We start from the raw sequence: 17,015 nt of genomic DNA, 5'->3' as shown, positions 1-17,015 counted from the left end.
GAACAACGAGTCCAGATACTCGACTGGTTAAAGTTCGGTTCATGAACAAGTTCGAGCCGAGTCATTTGCTTAACGAGTCAAGCTTGAGTTCATGAATCGACTCGTTCAAATAATCGAGTTGAGTTCGAGCTCAACACGTAAGTGCCGAGTCGATCTCGAGGGTTAATCGAGTTTGTCGAGCCTTAATGAAGTCGATATATTCAAACGAGTTTACGAGTTTGTCGAGCCTTAATCGAGTCGAGGTCGAGCTCAACACGTAACGATGATTATCAATTCTATCAAACGAGTTTGTCGAGCCTTAATCGAGTGAATCTCGAGTTCAACAAGTAACAATGAATATCAATTGTATTCAAAAGAGCTTGTTGAGTCTTAATCGAGTCGAATTCGAGCTCAACACGTAACGATGAATATCAATTCTATTCAAACGAGTTTGTCGAGCCTTAATCGAGTCGAACTCGAGCTCAACACGTAACTGTCGAGCTTGAGCTCGAGCTACTTCCGTCGAGCTATTTTCGAGCTCGAGCCAAGTCAAGCTTGAAGTTTCATTAGTCAAGCCGAGCTCGAGCTAACTGAACTTGGACTCGACTCAGCTCTTGTTCATCCCTAATCACATGCCATCAAGGGTGTTTTTGTCATTCCCAACTTATAACACATAATGTCGTGTCAGAAGCCTAACATCTAACTTATTCGGTATGAACATGGTATACAAAATCATTTTACTTTGCCTTTCCTTAATGTCAAAGAGTTTTTTTTTTTGGGTAAAAAAAAAAAAGGGACAGTTCAACCCCACTCTAGGAGTGCCTTTCCCTTCAAATTTATGGTAACGGAAGAATGTGCTTGTGGATCCTGCCATGTCCTGTGGGTAACTTCTCTTGTCCAGAACGACTTAAAGAACATGAGACAGATCAACTCAGTAGGGACCCAGAAATTTAAGTGTGAAGCGACACTTACACTTGTATATAATTCTTTAATTGAAGGGAAGCTAAGGAAACAGTTTTTATATGTATTCAGATATAAGTTTTTCAGAGGCCCCTTATCCGCTATATATATATATATATATATATAAGCAGCTCCGCCCCTAGACCAGATATTAGTTTAAATCCAAGCGCTAGCTATTGTTCAAATACAATTTGAGTTCCTGCCATCTTTTTCTTGCGTGCACGATATCAGAACTTAGAAGAAATTCAACGATTCTAATCTTTCCGGTGTGCTAAGATACCAGGCACACGGCGGCTGACCGCCTGTCTTCTTCTTAATTCTAACTACTCCACCTATGATAGATTACGTCTTTTCTCTCCCCCTCTCTTGCTAATCTCCCGATGTCTTGTCCTTGTCGCCTGCTATTGATGGCCGATGGCCGGTCACGGTGATCGGCCGGCCACCTTTTAAAAAGCAGCAACTAGCTGGGATCCACTTGTGGTGGAATACATACATATTGCCAACGTTCAAAGTTGTCGTCGCCTTCCTGTTGAACTGACGCGCTTGTCTCCAAGTTGTGTGCATTTTATATCTTTGATATTTTACGGCTTAGCTAGTTCGTCAGGAGCTGGCAGAATCCACTCACTTCTGGCGGTATTATAGAACAGAATTTTGATTGCACATGCAATATTCTTTCATTTCTTGATCAATTCCCCCATTGAGAGCAAATGAGTCTCAGGTTTTCTTTTTTAAAATTCTCTAGTTGCCGTACAAAATGTGATTTATGCGGCTCCAAACCATGTCAAAGTTTGATTGTTACGACCGGTGGCAAAGCCATGTGGGCTTGTGTGGGCAATTGGTCACCAGGCTGCCCCTCAATAATTCAATTGTGTATTTGAAGGGTTTAAGGTGTTTTTTTTTTTTTTTTTTTTGAATTAGCACCCTTCAACCAATATTTTCTCATTTAGCCACTGGTTGTGGGTTTGTGTGGGCAATTGCCCTTCAATAATTCGATTGTGTATTTGAAGGGTTTTAAGTTTTTTTTCTTATTTTTAGCACCACTCTTCCAAAATTTCCTCGCTTGGCTACTGATTGAAACAATTTAATTGAGGAGCGAAGATACATGTGCGTATGTGCCGGCAAAATTTAATTAAAAATACGTTTTTGAAAAAAAAACATTAAAAACAAAAAAAAAAACGTTTTAACCCATTTTTAACACTTTTTCATGTTTTTTCACCTTTTTCAGTTTTTTTAACGTCAAACAGTTTTTTTTTATTCTTTATTTATTGTAAATCTACTTATCTTATGATGTTTGTATTATTAATTTCTCACTTTTTTTTTATTTTTTTTATTTTTAATTTTTAAAGAATTTAAAAAGTTTATCGTATTTTTTTCTTTTTTTCAAATTTGCCGTATTATAATCAAGAAAAACCTCATAGTTTAAAACTCTCAAACATTATTTGTGTCTATAATTTATATAAAATGCTCCTCAAATATATGGGGAGTGCCCTCAACGAAATAGCGACTAGTTTAATTTAATGTCTAAAAGGAAGTTTTGTACGAAATAGCGACTAGTTTAATTTAATGTCTAAAAGGAAGTTTTGTTGCTGGGATAAACCTGCACCTAACATGCATGGAAGTCTGCATTTCACAAGAATCATTCAATCATGGACATGCAGCTGTGGTGCATCTTAATTATTGGCCTCATCGCCAACATGTTTTTAACATGTTCTTCACAAATCTTGATAAGCTGAACCAACTATATGTGCTTCTGTTGATCTTTCACATATGAGATCCGAGGCCGTAAAAAAAATTTACTTTCCACTCACTCAGAAAGTTTTACATTGAGAGCATGTGATGGGGGCCTACCAACATTCATCATTGATGCGCATAGTGACGTCAGTGATCGTAAAAAATTGCGACGGTGGAGAATTTAATTAGATCCCTTCGATGGTATGTGATTTGACATTCGGTTTCATCTGCTCAACCTTGGTGATCTTCCGATCGCTTTCTCTTCCGTTCAAAATTTTGTCTGCTACCTCATCATCATTTTCGTCTCCCTCTTATTCAAAGTTTCGGAATCCATTGTTTTATGAGTATCATCGTCACCGTTCTGATCTCTCCCCCTCTCTCTCTCGCAACCGATGGTATAAATCGACAGAGAAGACACAAGAAGCGTGTTTATGTGAGCATAGTTTACCTCCGTCCCCTCCAATCGTTCCTGTCGCTTGAGGTAACACACTCTCTCTTTCTCTGTCTCTCTCACAGTAGCAGTAAACTTGTATCCGTCTTATGTTTTCGACTTTCCATGCAAATTTCCTTTATCTTTGTTTTAACTGTTCTTCAACTTGAAAGGAGGGTCTACCAAAGGGTTGGAAAAGAAGAAGAAGAAAAGTTGGGGGAGGAAGAAAGAACTTGGGGAGTCTGTAGAGAGAGAGAGATGGGCCGGGATAGAAAGATAGATGCAGTGGAAGGAACAGGTTAAATCTAGGACAGTGTTCAAGTTAGGAAACCATCGAGAAATTCACTTTTCTACCAAGTTGAGGCTGATCTTTTAATCTTTTGATAAAATTATATGTTATACAAATCCTGAACTAATCAATATATCTGCGTATTCGACAAAAGGAAAAGCATATCAGCGTTCTGTTTTGCTTGAAAGTACTGCCCCCGGCATGAACAGTCTCTGCAAGCTCTACTGGCTTCTGAGTTAACCGATGGATTTTCTGAATATTCTTTGCAAGTCGATCTGTGTACTTGCTAAGAATAGGCCCTTGAATCCTCATATATCGGTCAGATAAACAATTTAATTTCATTCAATAGCCATGTAGAGAAGTTGGTTTCTTTCTCGTCCTTCGTGATGTTAAGCCGAACAATATATAAAGTTTTTCAAGTTCAAGAATCAACAGTATGGAAATTTTAGTTTGCAATGCTACTTGTGCAATCAAACGATTCAATTTTGACGTCAAAGTGACATTTTTATGCTACTTTTATGTAAAGAGACGACAGAGATAGATCTGTCTGGAGAATACCAAGTTACCAATTACTGACATTTTTGTATCATATGATAAATTGAAGTTGATTAAACTTGAAAAATGTCAATTAGTAAATTATGCTATAATATTTGGATATATAAATTAACCACATGCTTCTTAATACTAATTAAAGATATGAATGTCCTTTGACACAGTTGTTAATGGCCGTAAAATTGGAAGCAAATTAATTGTCCTGGGCAACCTTGTTGGATTTGGAAATTCATATTGAAATCCAATTATATCATGTATTCTTCTAGACATAAGATGCAAAACTAGATCCACTGTCTGAAGAGTTGATCTTAATATCAAATTTTATAAAACTTAAATACCGCTATAAAAGGTGTTAGGTTTCAGTACAATTGGCTTTTTATACATGGATTCCTATGCAGATGGTTCCTTTTCGCAGAGTGGTGTTCAATTAATACATAAAGTTATAAGTTTTTGAACGAGTAGCTTTTGTCTGTTTGCTGCTTCTGTTTTCGAATGTTCAGATTCTCATTTGAATTTCAAATTCGATTACATGGATTGAATCTAGCTCAGATCCAGATCCCAGTCTTTCTTATTCTCCAGTGTTCTCTTTTCGAGTTGGTCGTGTGTATATATATATATATACCTAATAAGGGGCGTAGATAGGTGGGGGTTTCGTGGGGCATACGCCCCCACAGACCCCATTTTCATGAAAGCTTGAATTAGTGCATGATTCTGGGTATATATGGGTCCAGTTATATAGGATTGCCCCATGAGATCCCGGTCGCTACCCCATTGTCAATTGAATTTGTTAACTGTATGATTAGTGCCCCATAAAAAAAAAAAATCTGTCTTTGCCTCTGAATTTAATATTATAGATATGATCTTAAGACTAAGTTGATAGGAAACATATATTAAGTTAATCATTTTTTAATTTAATTGTATTTTTTATAATACTCAAAATTGAACTGCTCATATAACATCAAGATTTTGGTGATGGAGAAATCTACATTTTCATAAAAACAACTGAAACTAAACCGTGTTTCATGTCAAATTAGTTTCTATATGAGGATGTTTCTAGTTTTCTTAAAGCATCTTTTGAGCAAAAAAATAAAGTTTTTATTTCTAACCTAATGGTTTGGTTTAGGATATACCAACTTCTCTCTTTACATGAAAATTGACTAGAGTCTTCCAACCATCTAAGCAAGGTGATCTGATCCATCCTGGCTAAAAAGAAAAGAATGAGGAAAATATGAAAGACATTTTCATCAACTATTATTAATTCACACATTTTTCTCTTGTTTTTCTTTCAACCGTCCATCTGTTTTATATGTACCGTTCTAATTAGATGGCTATATATATATATATATATATATAACACATACATATATATATATATATATATATATATATATGTGTGTGTGTGCGTATAAATGCAGGTCCACTTTCTCAGATACGGTTGATCAAATTTTAATGACAGAGCAGATGCAACCCACTGGTCCTAATTAAAATGTGGAAAACTTATTTTGAACATAAACGTTTAAATAAATAAGTAAATTTAGGTTGTTTATTGGTTGGATCAGGTCTGGTCTTTGGTTTATTCACATTTTGATGAATCTCACGGGATCTGGATCTGGATGGGTTGCTAACCTCTCATATTTGGATCCGGATTCAAGAATGAAGACAACCCACATGTGCCATGCCACGTCAGTCTGGCCTTACCCATAAGAACTTCAATTTAGGGAAGCCCGTTGCACGCCAGGCTGTGAATAGAGAATTCCATTTGGATTTCGGAACTAATTTGGAGTATCGAAAGGCTAATAATTCAGGATCACTATATAGTGGTTCTCGAAGCTGTTGGATCCTACATGATCCAATATTTGGATCCAAAACTGTTCGATCCATGATCCAACGGTTACTTTTGCGCAAAGGTAGCATCAGTGTACGTAGATGAAACGTTTTAAGTTTGTATGGAATCTCAAAACGTTTGCTGTTTTTTTCTGTAGTTTTTGGATTTTTTTCCCCAATGGGATGGCTGACTTGGATAATCTCAAATCCAAATTCAGTTACATAATTCACAAGATTCAACGGAACGAGTCGGTATGCATAGAAATCGATTATTCAGATCCATATATAATATGTCAATCAGACACTAATGTTCAAGACGAATTTTTAGATGAAAACAGAAAACTTGAACCAGATGAAATAATCATGCTAAGATGCATATAGTCTAGAGCAACAGATTGCTCGGAAATAATCAAATATAAACAAAGAAAACCAACATGGTATTTCCACATGAAATTTCAATGCAAGACCAAAATATGAATTTTCGATTATTGACAAAAATTTTGGAACACTTTTAGACTCTACACAAACATAACTCCCACTTGTAACTCAAAATAATATGCTCAAGCGTACAAGGCCCATATATATATATATATATATATATATATATATATATATAAACCAAACTGCTTAAATGTAATAATTAAGGTGTTTTTCTGTAATCTAACCTTCCAGAAATGATCTCAACGATGAGAAACACATGTTAAGCTAACCATTTTTGAATTTTATTACATTTTTATAATAAGTAAAATTGAACAGCTCATATAATCATCACTTTTCCTAACAACAACTTAAAACACACACACACATGTATATATATGTTTGTTGGATTCTTCTAACCATCCAATGCATCATGCTGTATGCCCTGCTGTGAGGGGCAGGATGGATGGATGGATACAGATTTGAACACACGCATATATAAATAAATAAATATATATATATATATATATATATAGTCAATTCTCACTGTTAAAATTGAACAAACAGGAAGTATGGGTGATGACAACAAGAAATGACATTCAGCTTGTGAGAATTTTGAAAGAATGGCTTTTTGTATTAATATTTTAATGATATCTGTGCTGTTAACTAGCAGGAGCAGAAGATGGAAATGGAAACAAAAGAAAGTACCATGGAAGTCCACATGAAAGAAATGATTGATAAAAAGGTAATTTCTGATCATTTTCTTTATGTAGGAAATTTAGATTGTCGCCACTGTCTGATCAGTTTGGTGTGTTTAAATAGTTTTTCCTTTTTTCAAAAATGTGAACACATATAATGATGCTTGTCTAAAATTTAGGAAGACAAATTTTTAAAATTAAGCACGGCGCCCAAACCAAAATTTTAAAGTAACGTTCAACTTTAACATTTAGATATAGCTGCTTAACATTTTCAATAAAATCTCAAGAAACTGCTCCTGAATAGAAGCCGTTAAAGCGGAGGAATCATTTTATGAAATTGCCCGCCAAAATCGAATTTAAAGAAACATAGAAACGGCATCAACCCTCACTTATGCTGCAATAATTTTCTGCAAAGCAAATGCTGTCATCGGTTTGGCATAGCATTCTTCAGACCAAGTCCAGATTTTTGAGTCAAAAGCTTGAGCTCTCACAATTCAAATAATTGATTACCACCTTCTTATGTAAGACGAATGTCTTTTCTGCATTTGTCTGAAATAATTTCATTGCTCATAGTATTCAACCTTACCTGTGAACAACCAAAGCTGAAGAACTTTACTGTCGCTTACACCTTTTGCATGTCTATGAGATGCAGTCTTCTTCTAACGTTAAAACCAGAATCTTAATATGGTTTTAGAGTCTTCCATACATTAAATTAATGGTTAGCAAGTATTTGAAAAGCTCTGTAGGATCCGTTTCTTTTATTATGCTTCTCTCTTTATTAACCATATCAACCGTTCGCTGCATGATTCATTTTATGTTATTATTGTTGCTTTATTGTTCTCCTCAATTGCTTTTACCTTCATTTACAGGAAGTTGTGGAAGCATATAATGGGTCTCCTTCAAGCGCCACAGAAGTTGCTGATATAGTCAATGAAGCACAAGAAGAAATATCTATTGATGGACGGCTTATAAAGGTAGAAAAGGAATTAATTTTCGTAAAGAAAAATGTTCATGTGCATCATGAGGAAGAAGAAAGTTGCTCTGTTGAGGAAATGGAGGAAAAAATGAATTCTCTCGAACTATATCTGGAAAAGATAAACACAGACATTGAATTCTCAGAACTTGAGAAATCTAAACTGAAAGAAGAATTTGCCTTTATGAAGGAAAAATTGAAGGAGAAGACCAGGCACTCAATGGACCTAGAACAGATGCAAAAATATCTTAAGCACAAACTTGAATCTGCTGAAGAACGTGCCAAAGAGTATGAGCAAATGTACTATTCACAGAGTGAGGTTCTGCAATCTGCACTTAAGTCTCAAGATGCATTCCAAAGCGAGTTGGTTGTGGCGAAAGAGGCAGTCAACAAGTTAAGTGCAGATCTACAACTTTCGAGGCACAGAACACAAACAGTGGAACAAGAGATGAGATCTTTGATGGGAGAAGCGCAGAAGGCTCTGGAGTTGCAGAATTTGTTGGAACTAGCAAATACTAATGCCAAAGAGATGGAAGTTCAAGTTGCCTCTCTTCAAGAGGAACTGAGGGAGCTACATGGACGAATGTCTGATAGTGAACAAGCGGAGGTTACTCTCAGAAATACGTTAATAAAGCTTTCTGAAGTCGAAAATGAGCTTAGTCTTTCAAAAGCACGTGAATTAGATCTGGAGGAACAGATAGGCTCCGGGGAAAGAATTATTAGGGAGGTGGAAGAGCAATTAAATTTGACCAGAGCCTCGGAAGACAGACTGAAACAAGAAATTGCAGCTTTGCACAAATCATTTACTGCATGCAAAGAAGACCTTCAGTCAAAAATAACTGAGTTGAGCGAGTTAGATTTAACGTTCATTGAGGAGAGGAAGAAGATAATGCTGCTGGAAGGCAACTTAAAGAGCCAAGAAGAACGGGTCTTAAACATTGAAGAGGAACTATCCATTATGACTAGAATGAAAATAGATGCAGAAACTACCGTATCTTCAGTTAATCAGGAGATGCATCAGATGCAGAAATTAATCCTTGATCTTGAAAATAAGCTGAGAACATCCATTCACAAGAATGCTGAATCAAACTCCTGCCTGGAACAGGCTATGTCCCGTTGTGCTGAATTGGAGCTAAAGCTGAAGACTCTTGAAGACCTCCACATTGAATACGAACTTAAAGCTACAGATGCTATAAAATTGAATCTTGAGTATCAAAGCATGCTTCAAGCGTCTAATGCAGCAAGAGAAACAGTAGAATTAAATTTTAAGGTAACTGAATCGGAATTGATCCATGTGAGGCAAAAGAAACTAGAGCTTGAAGAACAGCTAGATTGGGCTCAAGCAAGAAGTTCTGAGACAGATAAAGTTGCGAAAGAATTCCAAGAGAGAACTTTCGAGCTGTCTGAAATGCTAGGAAAGGTCGAAGAAGAAAACAAGATTCTAAAAACCCAAATATCAGAATACAAAGATAAGCTTATGTGCTTGGAATCTGCTATAAGTCAATCTTCTCAAAGGAACTTGCAACTGGAGGCAGAGCTGAAAGTTGCAAGTGAAAGATGTCTGGAACTGGAGAGCCAAGTCGCCACCATTAACCAGATAAACCTTGACCTTGAATCCTCAATTCAGATATCACATTCCAAAGCTGAGGATGCAGGAAGAAAGGCGAGGGAGCTTGAGCTACTACTAGAGAATTCTGAACAGAAAGAACATGATCTTAAAGAGCAGTGTACAACTGCAGAAAGAAAATATTTGGAAATGGAAATTGAATCCAATCAGTACTCGAGAAGATTATCTGAACTTTCTAGCGAACTGGAGGTATCTATTGTAAAAATATCTAATTTGGAGATTTCTGTACGAACTGGAAGAGAAAAAGAGATGGAATCAATGGAAACTATAAGAGACCTCTTGGAAGAAAGGAATAAGCTTTCAAGAGAGATTGGCAACCTTGAATTAGCTTTAGATCAGTCGATGCTGAAAATCAAAGAGCTGGAAAGTGACCTGACTGTTTCCATGGAGAAATCTGTGGAATTTCAGGGCCGTGCAGATATTACTCATCAGCGTTGCCTTGAGCTTGAAGACCTAATCCATATCTCAAACTCCAAAGCCGAGAATGCAGAAAGAAGGGTGGCTGAACTAGAAATGCTGATGAAAGAATCAAAAGCAAAGGAGCATGAGCTTCAAAAGCATATAGGATCCGTGGAAGAAAAGTTGCTGAACTCAAGACAAGAATGTGAAACATATGCCTCCAAAGTTTTGGAGCTTTCACAAACCCTGGAAGTTTCTCTAGCAAAAGTGTCAAGCTTTGAGGTTGCTCAATCTGAGACCAACAAAGCAGAGACTGAGTTGAAGGAACATTTGGCTCAGATTACAAGAGAGAAGGAAAATTTTGAAAAGAAAATGATGCATTTGGAATCCGAATTAAACATTTCACGTTCAAGGAACTTGGAGCTAGAACAGGAGCTTCAAACGACTACAGAAAAAATTACTGATTACGAGAATTCTGCAAACACAACTCACCAGAGGTCCCTGGAGCTGGAAGGCCTCATGAAAATGTCAAACTGCAAAGCAGAGGAAGCAGAAGCAAAGTATGAAAGATCTACTTCCAAAGTCGACAAATTATCAAAAGAGCTAGAGATTTCTTTAGAAAAGGTGTCAAGTTTGGGGTTTGCATTGCACGAAGCAAACACAAGAGAGACCACTTTGAGAGAACATTTGGCTCTGGTTTTGGAAGAAAAGCAGAAAATTGAAGACAAAACTGTGCAATTGGAGTCTGAACTAGATCAGTCACATTCACGGACCTTGGAGCTAGAACGAGAAGTGAAAGTTGTTAGGAAGAAAATTAGTGAACAAGAGGAGCTTGCAGTCAAGAACGAACAGAGGTGCCTGGAGCTCGAATACCAAATCCAAGTATCTGATTCCAAAGCCAAAGAGGAAGGAAAAAAGGTGGAGGGGCTTGAGCAGATAGTAAAAACTTTAGAGCAAAAGAGCAATGATCTTGAAGAACATTGCAGATCAATGAAAACAAAGTATGTTGAGGTGGAAGAAGAGTGCCGACAATATTCCAGCAAGACGTCTGAAGTTTCTGCAGAACTGGATGTTTCTTTAGCAAAAATACTCAACTTGGAGGTTTCTTTGAAAAATGCAAAAGAAAAGGAGATGGAGTTAATGGAAAATAGAAGGGAGCTTGTGGAGGAAAGAAGTAAGGTTTTAGATACGATGGGCCATCTTGAATTGGCATTAGAAAATTCACGCCTGAAAATAAAGGAGCTTGAGAAAGACTTGACAGTTGCCATGGAGAAATCTGTGGAATATGAGAGCCGCATCAATGTAACTCAGCAGAGGTGCCTTGAGCTTGAAAGCTTAATCCAGATCTCAAATGCCAAAGCAGAGAATGCAGAAAGAAACTTAGCTGAACTAGAATCACTTCTGAAGAACTCAAAGAACAAGGAGCACATGCTGGAGAAACACTTAAAGTCAACAGAAATCGAGTTGTTGAATGAAAAAGAAGAACGTGAAAGATATGAAGCCAAAGTTGCAAAAATTTCTCAAGAACTGGATGTTTCTTTGGTTAAACTGTCGAGTCTGGAGCATGCATGGCATGACTCAGACACAAAAGAAATCAAGTTTAAGGAACATTTTGGTTTACTTATGGAAGAGCAGGAAAAATTCCAAAATAAGATAAAGGAATTGGAAGCTTACCTGAATAAGTCAACTTCGAGGAACTTGGTGCTAGAACAAGAGTTGAAAGACGTTACAGAAAACTGTAATAAGTACGAGAGTGATGCCAAAACATATGGCCAGAGATGCCACGAGCTCGAAGACCTCATCGAAATGGCAAACTCCAAAGTGGAGGAAGAAAAAGCAAACCATGAAAGATATGCTTTCAAAGTTTCCCAACTTTCTGAGGACCTGAAAGTTTCTCTGACAAAAGTATCAACGCTAGAGCTTGCGTTACATGATGCAAACACAGAGGGAACTATGTTAAAGGAACAGTTGGTCCTCGTCATGACAGAGAAGGAGAAATTTAAAGATAGAATGAAGCAGTTAGAGTTTGACCTGGATCATTCATGTTCAAGTAGGTTGGAGCTAGAACAAGAATTACAAGTTGTTAGGAAAAAATGCACTGAACAGGAGGGACTAATCAACGTGAACCACGAGATGTGCATTGAGCTTGAACTCCAAATCCAAAAACTGAACTCCAAGACAGAGCAAGAAGAAAGAAAGGTGACAGATATTGAACTACTATTAAGGACATCAGAGCAGAAACAAAATGAACTTGAAGAGCAGTGCAATTCCATAAAAACAAAGTACAGTGAGGTAAAAATTGAACTAGAACAATGTTCCAGCAGGTTATCTGAAGTTTCTGTGGAACTAGAGGCATCTTTAGCAAAAATCTTTAATCTGGAAGTTGCTTTACAAAATGCACAAGAAAAGGAGATGGAATTGATGGAAAGTGTAAAACAGCTCCTCGAAGAAAGAAAAAGGTTTTCGGATGAGATTAGCCAACTTGAATCATGTTTAGATCGGTCAAGATTGAAAATTAAGGAGTTAGAGGTTGATCTGGTAGTTGCAATGGAGAAACGTGTGGAACAGGAGGGTCGTGCTAACATTACTCAAGAGCGATGCCTTCAGCTTGAGGAACTTATGCATATAGCACGCTCCAAAGCAGAAAGTGCAGAGAAAAAGGTGGCTGAATTAGAAATATTGCTGAGAAATTCAAGAGATAGGAACCACGAGGTTGAAGAGCATATAACATTAATAGAGAGAAAGTTTATGAATGCCAAAAGAGAACATGATGAATATGCTTTTAAAGTTTCCGAACTTTCACAAGACCTTGAAGCTTCTCTGGTAAAAGTTCCGAGATTGGAGCTTTCACAGTTTGATGCAGACACAAAGGAGGCCGATTTGAAGGAACATCTGGCCTTCATTATGACAGAGCAAGAAAATTTCAAAAAGAAAGTCATGCAATTGAAATATGATCTGGTTACAGCAGCACAGGGAAAAAGTGAAGATGAGTTATTGAAAGCTAATCTAGACAAATCCTCTTTGAAACTGGAGATAGAACAGGAACTCAAGGTTGTCACAGAGACATGCATAGAGCATGAGGTTCTTACTGACTTGAACCAAAGCATCTGTAGCAAAACTAAAACAAAGAATGAAGATCTAGCTGAAACAGACCTGAAACTCACTACTGAGATAACTTCAGGTCAAACCCAAGTGTCCGAGTTACAGATACAGAGCTCACCTGAAACAGTAACCAACAAAACGGTTCACCGTATTCATGCTTTCAAGAATACCGATGATTCCTCAGAAGGACATGAAGTTGACAGACGGCAGCACGAATCTCAGGTTTGTATTATGCTTTCGGTCCATGCTTTATATCCGCTCTGCGCTACAAATGCAGATTATGTCAAAATTGCTTCTCCGTCGTAGGAGACATATATATCAGCTCACTCAACGAACAAATTATCCTTTCAGACTTGTATAGGTCATTGAACAGTTTCACAGTCATTTCTACGTTACTGCTCCCAAGGAATGCATGGTACTGTTCACATTATTTGCTAGTCAGATCTTCCTAAATAAAAAATTTATGCATCCTTTTATTATTTAGATAGATATCCCTGTGTGTTATGGAGGGATGGTGCATGCGTGTACTATTCGCTAAGGTAGTAGCCTGAATACTTGCACTTTCCTGTTGCTCAAATCTGAAATTCAGTGGCTTATGTTGCAGATATCTTCACACAGTCTACAGCTAGAGTTGGAACCACCAGAAGATCAGACCAAGGAACGGGTACTTTTCTTTTGCTTTGTCAACTTCTCATATGGCACCCCTAATAAATGGTTATGAGACCTTATCTGATAATAAGTTCTGCTGTTAGAAAATACATGATCATCCAATGAATGAAGCAGGAGTCACTTAAATAGTGGTGATAAATAAAAGAAGATATAGGGTGGCATTTCTGAGACCAATATGAGTGTCGTGTTGATTATCAGAAAATTCCTAGTGATCTTTGTTACCAGAACATATCAAGGCATCTAAATGCAAAGCCTGTCAATGATTATAGTACTGGCTAGAGGGACAAAATTAATGACGTTCAAGCTTAAGGATGTTGGTGAACGATTTGATAGTTGTGGTTTGTTTTTCTTCTACGAGGATGAACCTTATAACACACTTTTTGGTGGTGGGACGAGTACCTGAAGGTTTTACTTGATGCAGCTTGTCTAGCAAAGGCTGATTGATGCCATAAATTCATCCCCAACCCAGCCACTCTGTACAGGCGATTTCCTTAATTATCAAGGCGACCATCTCTCTAAATGTTTTGTTCTTTTTATGAAGCGACAAACTGGGTGTTCCTTAGAAATCAGCAAGTAGGTTGTTGCCCTTCGCCATGGTTCTTGGTCTCTCTTTAGATAAGTAGGAAAACGTGTTCTATCTCACCTACTTTAATGCTATAATTGATGGCAATTCTTCTATCTACCTTTTCCACCGTCATACTTTGCATGTTCTCACAACTTACAAACACCAGCAATTTCATTTCTCTACAGGAAGAACACATTGTTCTGGTGCACAAGGAGTTGGAAGAAGAAAAACTCACACCAGGTCAAACTTCCGAGTCTGAAGAACAGATAAGGGGCATCGACAGTGAGCTGCAACATGTAAGCGCCAATTCTTAAATCTGTCTTAAAGAGTAGTTTTAAGCTTTTGGCTTGAATAATTTTTATGTCAACGAAAGTGTGTGCTTCGGAAACAATTTGCTCATATTTAGCCATTAGTTTCTTACATCATGAGCTTCTGCTTCACACACATCTCTGTGAAAAATCCAGATGAAATTTAGTTCCTTTGTAGTAAAATAGTTTTAGGCATTATATTGGGATCTAGCTGCATGCACCCATGTGTACGTGTTTTTGCGTGCGTGTGTGTGTCAGGAGAAAATCCTAACCCTTAATCAAGAAAGACAATGCCTTAATCAAGAGAGAAAACCAGAGAGAAAAAACATTTCTTAAATAAACTTGTTGGTGTAGAAAGCATAAAACGCTGTAACCATAAAACTGTACGGGGCGCTTTCTGCATGGTTCCAACTTCAGTATCATGGCGTTTGATCTCCTTCTTAAACGCTTTCATGTTAATTATGGAATTTTGATAGCACGGGAAGTGACATTCATGACTCCAAAATTTTCTCAGACAATTAATTATTATAGCCAACTCCATACCTTCATATTCATAAACCTACAGAGTGCCAACTTCACACATAAAAAACTTATGCCAGCCACCTGATCTAATATAGTCTCTTTAATCGCATTCTGTTTTCTCACCAGTCATGGAATCAAGACCATTCTTAAAATGTCTGCAACTAATTAATTACAGAAACATCTAAATACATATAAGAAAAAAGTAACAGTAACATTTGACCTCGACCAACAACCCTTAGCATCCATTGATGTTCGACACTGTCATCATGATTTACAGGTGACTGGAGGAACAGAGCAAATTTCTGAAGACTCGGGTATTGAAGAACCATCATCATCAGCAACAAAAAAGGGCAAAGGAAAGCACAAGAATTGGCTACTCAAACAGTGGAAGCATATCCATGGTTGAGACTCCTATAAGCAGTAGAACTGTCTTGTTGTATCCTTCTTCTACTTGTCTTCATTTCTCGTTTTGCCGGATTGGGAGCAGTGTGTGCGGATGTTTTGAGTACAAATTTTGACTACCATGGTTCCCGAAACTGCATTTTATTTAGCAAATTGGCGGGAGGACTGTAGATGTTTGTAAATGTTACGTAGGAATTTGGTCTCCATTGGACAGAGTTAAGGGCGTGTAAAATGGATCTGAAAGTTTTTAGCCTGTGCCATTATTGCGTTGAGAAGCTTCATTTAAAACTTGTACTTGCTTGTGATCATCAGTCGATGGAGACAGAAGAATGATCATAAGATTGAAATTGTTTGTGTATTCTGGTGTCTTACGTGCTTGCATCTGAAGCTGCTGAAAGCAGTACTGTTGTCAAAATCGGTTGGCCTCAAACGGCTAATTCCAATCAAATGCAAACCTATTCGATTCAATGCATGGTCCGATTCAATGGGGACGCATTTGCAGATTCCTTGTTGGTTCTTTTACACATTTTAGTTTCTTACTTTGATTACTTAAAATTATAAGGGGGTGTTTGGATGACAACTTAAAACCAGGCTTTGAGAGACAAAACTTGGTTTTGTCACAAAACACCATTCTTGGATGACATTAAAATTGGTTTTTGCCAGAACCTGGTTTTCATGAAGGGCCTGAAAAAAACTTGTTTCCCCCCCAGGTTTTTCAGGTAAGACTTAATTTTTGTTTATGGACCAAGTTTTTTACCTGTCATCCAAACATCCAAATCAAGTTCACAAAACTGAGCTTTTAAGTAGGTTTTCACAAAACTAAGTTTTTTGAGTGTGTCATCCAAACACCCCCCTAAAGTTTTAACATGATCAGGTTTGCAGACCGTTTCAGTTTTAATTTGATTCAGCTGGCTGTGTGAATCCTTTTGCTCAATAACTCAATTATAAACCAATTTTAACAACATTGCCTAAAAGAGGACATTCACTCAGTTTTCCTCTGTACACACTGGACCTGAACAAACGGCCAATATCGGCTCCCAGCTCGCACGGGTATGGGTACGGTTGGGGTATAGGTATATCCATATAAGCGTATGGATGTGATATAACTTTTAAAAATGTAATATGATTCCGATATAACTTTAGAAAATTTAGTATGATTCAGGTATAAGCATAGGTATATGGGTATGAATACCATAACTTTAGAAAATGTAGGTGTGTGTATATATATATATATATATATATATATATATATATATATATATATATATATATATATATATATATATAAGCATTTAAATGAATAAAAAAACAAACATTACGACAACTCTAAAAACAGAATGAAAATTGAGTTGAAAAAATTAAATCAATAATTAAGCAGTTTTGGATCAGTTTTCAATCAGAATTGATCAGGTTAACAAACCACAGCTCCTATAAGCGAGTTCTCCTCCTCAAACTAATTCTGTTTCCTTGGTCATCGGTGACATCCAAAAGAACAGGGCGTTCCTCTGCTAAAGAAAGGAACAACAAGTTGGCAAAACAACTGGCTGTTATGAACTGCAGGCTCGCGA

General features: G+C 37.1%; 1 protein-coding gene across 2 annotated transcripts; it reads left to right on the top strand.

Moving 5' to 3' along the window:
- The first annotated feature begins 2,891 nt into the window (after positions 1-2,891).
- Positions 2,892-15,948, top strand: LOC116265570 (uncharacterized). Of its 2 annotated transcripts, none has more exons than XM_031646268.2 (6): positions 2,892-3,151; positions 6,856-6,927; positions 7,750-13,203; positions 13,586-13,645; positions 14,401-14,511; positions 15,323-15,948. In XM_031646268.2, exons 1-6 carry the CDS (start codon positions 3,011-3,013, stop codon positions 15,449-15,451), a joined length of 5,967 nt encoding a protein of 1,988 aa, XP_031502128.1. In that variant the 5' UTR covers positions 2,892-3,010; the 3' UTR covers positions 15,452-15,948. The 2 variants fall into 2 exon arrangements, with proteins under 2 accessions (XP_031502128.1, XP_031502127.1); XM_031646267.2 differs by having other exon boundaries at positions 6,853-6,927.
- The last annotated feature ends 1,067 nt before the right edge of the window (positions 15,949-17,015 follow it).

This window comes from Nymphaea colorata, chromosome 1, assembly GCF_008831285.2.
Source record: "Nymphaea colorata isolate Beijing-Zhang1983 chromosome 1, ASM883128v2, whole genome shotgun sequence".
Lineage (NCBI taxonomy): Eukaryota > Viridiplantae > Streptophyta > Magnoliopsida > Nymphaeales > Nymphaeaceae > Nymphaea > Nymphaea colorata.
This window is presented reverse-complemented; position numbering and strand designations above follow the sequence as displayed.